The sequence below is a fragment of the Acanthochromis polyacanthus genome, chromosome 15 (assembly GCF_021347895.1).
Source record: "Acanthochromis polyacanthus isolate Apoly-LR-REF ecotype Palm Island chromosome 15, KAUST_Apoly_ChrSc, whole genome shotgun sequence".
Classification (NCBI taxonomy): Eukaryota; Metazoa; Chordata; class Actinopteri; family Pomacentridae; genus Acanthochromis; species Acanthochromis polyacanthus.
Window position 1 is genome coordinate 38,617,949 of NC_067127.1, and position 7,974 is coordinate 38,625,922.

General features: G+C 41.1%; 1 protein-coding gene across 2 annotated transcripts; it reads right to left on the minus strand.

Annotated features, from left to right (window-relative positions):
* Positions 1 to 4,200: 4,200 nt before the first annotated feature.
* Positions 4,201 to 7,934, minus strand: LOC110965032 (cystatin-F). 2 transcript variants are annotated; one of them, XM_022213920.2, is made up of 4 exons: positions 7,105 to 7,934; positions 6,362 to 6,540; positions 4,675 to 4,791; positions 4,201 to 4,419 (listed from the first exon to the last, which is right to left on the minus strand). In XM_022213920.2, the coding sequence occupies exons 1-4, from the start codon at positions 7,142 to 7,144 to the stop codon at positions 4,339 to 4,341; spliced, it is 417 nt and encodes a 138-aa protein (XP_022069612.1). In that variant the 5' UTR covers positions 7,145 to 7,934; the 3' UTR covers positions 4,201 to 4,338. The 2 variants fall into 2 exon arrangements, with proteins under 2 accessions (XP_022069612.1, XP_022069613.1); XM_022213921.2 differs by lacking the exon at positions 7,105 to 7,934 and adding an exon at positions 6,825 to 7,073.
* Positions 7,935 to 7,974: the final 40 nt, after the last annotated feature.

The window sequence follows — 7,974 nt, forward strand, 5'->3', positions numbered from 1 at the left end:
AGTTTGGAAACAAACTTTAACTGCAGTGTCTATTTAAGTTGGGGGTGCATGAATTCACTCTTATTTTACCCATTTTTTGTTATAGCATAATAAAATAACTTAAAAGCATCATATTTGTCGAGTGCAATAACTCAGAAGAAAATGAATAGAAGCATAAGGTCCAGGTATGCTGCAGCAGAACCTCTAAATGCAGGCCATCAGTGTCAGATTTCAAAACTCTTGATGGTAAAGTATCTGACAGTTTAAATTTTTTTAAACATCAAAAAAGTACTATGAGGCAACATTTACTGGCCAGTTTGAGGAACCTTCATAAGCATGAATGAAGATACATTCCAGAAGATACCAGTGTAACCAGGTGGTGGAAATGTTCACGTCCTTGTATAAGAAACAAAGATGAACATGTGGAAATATGTTTGTTTTACACTAATCTGATATTCTTCTGAATACATCTGTGGTACTGATTTATTGAAATAACATTATATTATTTGGATTATAGACTTTTCATTTGTTTCCAAACTTTTGGGTCACCCTGTATAAATATTTACATCATACTGGATATTAATCTCTCTATAAATAGATAATAAATATATTAATCTATATATAAATATTTATATAACTACATATGACTGGATATTAATGTTCTATTCAGGTGAAAGGATTTTTATTATTTAATTCAAAAAGATAAACTTTATTTATTGTTTGTGAACATTTTCATTCATGTAATTTTATTAGAATATCACCATTAATAAACACAGGAATGTTCTGCAGCTCAATTTATCCACTCAGAACCACAACCACCGGATTCTACAGGAGATCAGAAGTTCTGCTCAGTTCATGAAGCTCTGGTTGGTCCAATAGCAGCCTATTAGCAGTCCAGAGTTCTAGAACCTATGAGGCACAATGAGGTTCTATGGGTATTTGAGGTTCTATGGGTTCAATGAGGGTCTAAGAGGTTTTATGATGTTCTATGGGTTCTATGAGGTTCGATGGGTTCTGTGGGATTCTATAGGTTCTAGGGGGTTCTATGGGTTCTATGTGGTTCTATGAAGTTCTCTGGGGTTCTGAGGTTCTGTGAGGTGCTATGAGGTTCTATGGGGTTCTATGGGTTCTGTTGAGTTCTATGAGGTTCTGTGAGGTTCTATGAGTTCCGTAGGTTCTATGAGGTTCTTAGAGGTTCTATGAGGTTCTATGAGATTCTGTGAGGTTCTATGGGTTTTTGAGATTCTATGGGTTCTATGAGGGTCTATGAGGTTCTGAGTTCTATGAGGTTTTGTCATGTTCCATGGGTTTTATGAGGTTCTATGGGTTCTGTGGGGTTCTATGATGTTCTATGAGGTTCTATGAAGTTCTATGGGGTTTCTATGGGTTCTATAGGGTCCTATGGGTTCTATGAGGTTCTGTGAGGTGCTATGAGGTTCTAAGGGTCTATGGGTTTTGTTGGGTTCTATGAGGTTCTATGGGTTCAATGAGGGTCTAAGAGGTTTTATGATGTTCTATGGGTTCTATGAGGTTCTATGGGTTCTGTGGGATTCTATAGGTTCTAGGGGGTTCTATGGGTTCTATGCGGTTCTATGAAGTTCTCTGGGGTTCTGAGGTTCTGTGAGGTGCTATGAGGTTCTATGGGGTTCTATGGGTTCTGTTGAGTTCTATGAGGTTCTGTGAGGTTCTATGGGTTCCGTAGGTTCTATGAGGTTCTTAGAGGTTCTATGAGGTTCTGTGGGGTTGTATGAGATTCTGTGAGGTTCTATGAGGTTCTATGGGTTTTTGAGATTCTATGGGTTCTATGAGGGTCTATGAGGTTCTATGAGTTCTATGAGGTTTTGTGATGTTCCATGGGTTTTATGAGGTTCTATGGGTTCTGTGGGGTTCTATGATGTTCTATGAGGTTCTATGAAGTTCTATGGGGTTTCTATGGGTTCTATAGGGTCCTATGGGTTCTATGAGGTTCTGTGAGGTGCTATGAGGTTCTAAGGGTCTATGGGTTTTGTTGGGTTCTATGAGGTTCCATGGATTCTATGGGATTCTATGAGGTTCTATTTAGTTCTATGGGGTTCTGTGAGGTTCTATGGGTTCTATGAGGTTCTATGGGGTTCTGTGAGGTTCTATGGGTTCTATGAGGTTCCTTGGGGTTCTGTGAGGTTCTATGGGTTCTATGAGGTTCTGTGAGGTTCTGTGAGTTTTTATGGGTTCTATGAGGTTCTATAGGGTTCTATGGGATCTGTTGGGTTCTATGAGGTTCTGTGACGTTCTGTGACGTGCTATAGGGTTCAATAAGGTTCTATGAGGTTCTGCGGGGTTCTATGAGGTGCTATGAGGTTCTATGGGGTTCAATGAGGTTCTATGAGGTTCTGTGGGTTTATGAGGTTCTATGGGGTTCTTTAAGGTTCTATGGTGTTCTGTTGAATTCAGTAATATCTTGGTTCAACCCGTTGTCGGTGGATCTGCTTTAATCTCCATGATGTCCATCAACAGATGACACATGAAGATCTAACATCTTTGGACCTGGTAGAACTGGTAGAACAAAAGAACCCTGTCAGACTGAGGTACCCTTTAGGTAGCAGACCTCCAGACCTTCTGAGGTTCTCCAGAGATCAGCTGTGTTCTGTCAGAACGTTTCCTGTAAACATCTGATCACCTGAAGCTGAATTTAAAGATCAATAATCAGAAGTAGAACGATGAAGGTAGAACCGAGGACCAGAACTTTCTGATGGATCCACGAGGACCAGGATCAAGAGTTCTGGTTCCAAATATCCATCCATCCATTCATTTTCTTGCGATATCCGGGACCGGGTCACGGAGGCAGCAGATGAAGCAGGTCGTTCCAGACGTCCCTCCCCCCAGTGACGCTTTCCAGCTCTTCCTGGAGGATCCCGAGGTGTTCCCAGGCCAGACGGGCTATATAATCCCTCTAGTGAGTTCTGGGTCTACCCCGTGGTCTCCTCCCAAACGTACGTGCTTGGAAAACCTCCAAAGGAAGTCTCCCTGGAGGCATCTGATTCAGATGTCCAAACCACCTCAACTGGTTCCTTCAGAGGTGAAGGATCAGCAGCTCTACTCCGAGCTCCCTCCAGATGTCTGATCTTCTCCTCCTATCTCTAAGGCTGAGCCCAGACACCCTACAGAGGAAGCTCATTTCAGACGCTTGTATCTGCGATCCTGTTCTTTCGGTCACTACCCAGAGCTCATGACTATAGGTGAGGGTTGGAACATGGATGGTAAATCGAGAGCTTCGCTTTACGGCTCAGCTCCCTCTTCACAGCGACGGTTCTGTACAATACCCGCATTACTGCTGACGCCGCACCAATCTACCTGTCGGTCTCTTGCTCTGTTTTCCCATGTGAAGTTCCACATCACCTCACTGGTGTCTGCAAACTATGAATAGATTGCAGCTGGTCTTAAACATTTGCAAATAGTACAATGAAAGAAATATACGTGCACATGAAAAGCTAGCTGCATCTTTGAAAAAGTCATGTTTCAAAATTGAAAAGGTGAGACAGGATAAATAACTAATTTGCCAGTAGCTACTTTTGTTTGGCAATTTTTTAAACTGACATGTTATTGCCTAACTATCCGAGTAGAACCATTTTTTGCTGCAATCTCATACCCTGTAAAAAATGCAGTTGGGCCCTGTTATCCTAGCTGCCTTGGCGGACAAAGTTATTGCTATAGTAGTAAGCTAACCTAAGCTGCCTACCTTACAGTTGGCAAACTATCCTTGCAAGTTAGCTCATTTTTGCCCCTTTGCTGACAGAAAAGTAAATAAAAAAAGACCCTGAGTTTGATGAACAACCTTAAGTACTGACTGCTTAGCTATGACTTGGACAGTCAAAATCGATACGGAGAAAAGAGTAAATACAACCCTTGCTGCAAACAATGTGATTTTCCTAACACAAGACAATCACACTAAAAGAAAATATAGAGTCGTTATCAGTATCAGCTAATTAAGCCTTTAAAATGAAAGTGAACAGTGACAGAAGCTTGTCCGACTAAAAGTTTATGGTTCTGTTTAAAAAAACTTACACAAAAATAAATAAAATATTTTCCAAGTATTTATTTCTTTATCTGGGGGATTTTCTAATATTTTCGTAATTTCAAATTTTTTATTTATTTGTTCATGTTTTTAGGATGTTTTAATCAGATTGTTGGAGATTTTAATGTTTTAAGAAATATTTTCAGAAAAATTATAGAAATTCTTCAGAAAAATCTTCAACATTTTAATATTATCAGGATAGAAGTTCAGAAGTTCCATCATAGATCAGAAACACAATCCAGAATAAACTAAATCAGTTTGTTCTGAAGCTCAGAGACATCCAAATGTCTCCAGATGTTTCCAGATGTTCAGGCTTTACACAGCAGCAGCAGTGTCTCCGTCTGGTTCTTCCAGGGAACCAACCAGACGTCAGCGTGACAAAAGAACGTCTGCAGAGGAGACAGTAATCAGATTACTCACCTGCTGCAGCAGTAATCACATTACTCACCTGCTGCAGCAGTAATTAGATTACTCATCTGCTGCAGCAGTAATTAGATTACTCATCTGCTGCAGCAGTAATCACATTACTCACCTGCTGCAGCAGTAATCAGATTACTCACCTGCTGCAGCAGTAATCACATTACTCACCTGCTGCAGCAGTAATCACATTACTCACCTGCTGCAGCAGTAATCACATTACTCACCTGCTTCAGGGGTCCTTCAGGCTGGAAGTCGCAGCTCTGCAGATTCTTGTCATCTCGTTTGTGGCAAACGGTTCTGGATATATTCAGATCTATGAAATACCGAAAACCTTTAACCACCTGAAACACAGAGAGCAGTTTATTAGGGACACACCGGTCTGACCAGTTAGAAGTCGTTCACTGAGCAGAAGAACATGTTTCTCTGGAATAAAATTCTAAGTTGTGGTTTTCTGTCATGGATAAATGATCAGACTTTCTGGGATTTTTTTTTTCTGCTCCTTGTTGATTTTAATGCCTGGTTTCACTAAAGGTGCATTAGTTTGGACAAATATAATGAAAACAACAGAAACAGCTGATCAGAGTTTAATTCCAGAGCCGATATCTAACATTTTACTGTTTTTCTAGATAATCAATCATAATCAATCATCAGTAGCTATGGCATTGTTCTGTCAGAAACAGCTTTTAGGGTTCCATGTTTTCTTTTCTGTCTGTTTTAGTCCCATGATCCACCAGGAGTTACTGATCCAGAACCATTGTTCCTGATGTCTGCAGCCCATTCCTGCTGCATTCCTGATGATTTTCCACAGGTTTTCAGTTGGATGTAGATCTGGTGATTGAGCAGCCAAGGCATGGTTCCAATGTTCTGGTTCTCCATCCAGACTTTAACTGACCTTGTCTTGTTGGAAAATCCAGTCATTGGAGGCAGGAAAGAGTTTTCCAGCTGATGGAAGAAGACTGTTTTCTAGAGTAGCCCCAAACATGACCTGGTTCATTGTCCCTGATCCACCCAGACTGAAACTACCCCAGATGATCACTGATCCATCCCCATGTTTTACTGTAGGGGCAGACCGTCTGGTTTGGAGCTTCTCCAGGCTTCCTCCTAACCAGTATGTTGTCTGGAGTGGAGATCAACTGAAAACTGGATCCATCCCTGAAGAGAACCTTAGCCCAATCACCAACAGTCCAATCGTTGTGATCCCAGCAAAGAGTAACCGGCTTTCCTCTTCCTTTCCTTGATGAAGAGCTTCTTCCTGCCCTGTGGGACTTCAGACCAGCTTCAACAAGTCGCTTTCCAACTGTCCTTGTCCAACAAGTCCCATTTCTCCAAAGTGTCCACTCATTTTTAAGGTTCCTGGAGGTCTGAGGATGATTCCTGACACAGGAAGGGATGAGTGACGGTCATCTGGTGGTAGAAAGACGTTTCCTGACCAGTTAGCAGTTTGGTAGAACCATGCTGGGTTTGTTTTTCTTGGTGTGATGAACGGCTGTCTTGGAGATCTTCAGTTTTTTCTCTACCTGTCTCTCACTCATGATGGCTGCCTTTGTGTCTTCACATAATTCTTTAGTTTTAGGCGTTATGTGAGAGCTGACCGCTTCTGAGTTGACATCTGCTGCTGGAAGGAGGTAGAGAGGGACAGAAGAGGTAGAGAGGTAGAAGGGAAGAGAATATTTTGTGTCTCATTGTTGTCATTTTGTGTCTCACTGAAGCATGTAGACAGGACATACAGCATTCTGGAATCAGCTGCTTCTATTCTTCAGCTAATAAACCTTCAGTGGTCTGATCATGTATCCCTGACTGTAGAATAAAATCCTGATTAAGGAACAGAACGTTTCATTAACATCCGATCCGAGGAGACTTCAGGGAGTAAAACCCTCCAACAGAAGTCCGGTCGTGTCCAGGTGAGTTTACCTGCCGCTGGGCACCGAGGATGGCCGACGGCCTGAAGAGGAAAGCGTCATTTGATTGGTCGTTGAAGGAGTAGGCGGCGGCCAAGGCGACCCTCCGGAGGCTGCGGTCACTGCTGCTGATGTTGGAGGGAGATCCGGGCATGGAGGGTCCAATATGGAGGCGCTCCACCCCGCCGTCAGCTGGAGGAGTGTCAATAAAATACCTGCTGTCAGTAAAGTTACAAATACCTGCTGTCAGTAAAGCTACAAATACCTGCTGTCAATAAAGTTACATATAAAGGTGTAACTTCTCGGAAAATAAAACAGAGAAACTGATAGAGAAATCTAAAATCACTGAAAGAACTCTGGTCTGATTCTGAATGTTTTCTAACCGACAGTTGTATAGCAGACAAATGTGAGACACAGAACAACAAAAATGAGACACAAAATGACAAAAATGAGACACAAAATGTTTGTCATTTTACATCTTAGTGTTGCAGTTTCATGTCTTTGTGTTGCAGTTGTACGTCGTCATGTTGCAGTTTAACTGTGCGTTGTGTCTTGCGGTTTCCTGTTGCTTCATCAGCTGTGGTGATGCTGTGTTCAGGGACTCTTCACTGAGTCAGGAAACTTGGCTTCTCCTTTAAACGCTGCAGTCAACAGTTTGTGGATTCAAGGACTAAAATCTGAAAGGCGAAGAGTGACGGAAAACAGACACACAAAGACACAGACAGACAGACAGACACACACACAGATGTTTGTTACCAACGGAGACGATCACGGCGACCAGCAGCAGCGTCTTCATCTTTCTGCTTCCTGTCAGCAGCGACTCTGTGACCTCATCAGAGGCTCCTCCTGCACCTGTCCACAGGTGATGTCACTTCCTGGACCTGCTGATGCTGACCAATCAGCTCAGGCTCCGCCTCCTCCCTTTGAAGAGTTCAGTTTAAAACTGCAGAGAAGAAAACTGATAAATACGAGATTCATTCAGTGTTCTATATGAAAAGAAAGATTATTATGAAGATACAGGAATATTACAGATTAATGTGAAGAAGATCATATATTAATTTATATTCATTTTACATATTAATTTAAAGGATATTATAGATGAAGATACATTATTACATATGAATATAGGTTACCTGACTCATTTTCCCATTACTCTCAGTAGAACATGACATATAACAGAAATGTTCCTGACTCCTCTAATGCCTGCTAGAGAACATATATATGTATTATTGATGGAGCTCATTAAGTATTTAAACTCTATGATATCAGACTGAACATAGAACAGATTGACCCAGTGGATTCAAATAGTCCCTCTCAGATGTTTTTAGATCTGATAAATTTTCAGATTACTGGAATAAAATCCGCAGATTTTCCTTGGAGAAGCTGAAATATCTGAACTTTTGCTGTTTTTGCCTGAAAAACTCCTGAAATTATTTATTGATTATTGAAGCAGATTATTTTAATTTGTGTGTTTAATTGAATAACTCAATAAAAAGCATGAAAGCTCCTCTGAGAACCTCAGAGGAACCTGGAGAGACCAAGTTCAGAGTTTTAGGATCAAACAGAAGAATAAATCTGATAACTCTTGTTTCTAGATAGATACTTTATTAATCTCCAAAGAGAAAT

Coding starts and splice junctions, on each gene's coding strand:
- LOC110965032 (XM_022213920.2), bottom strand. CDS start 7,144: ATGAAGACGCTGCTGCTGGTCGCCGTGATCGTCTCCGTTG. Junction 6,541..7,104: donor CGCCGTGATCGTCTCCGTTG/GTAACAAACATC, acceptor ACACTCCTCCAG/CTGACGGCGGGGTGGAGCGC. Junction 4,792..6,361: donor TCCTCGGTGCCCAGCGGCAG/GTAAACTCACCT, acceptor TCTGTGTTTCAG/GTGGTTAAAGGTTTTCGGTA.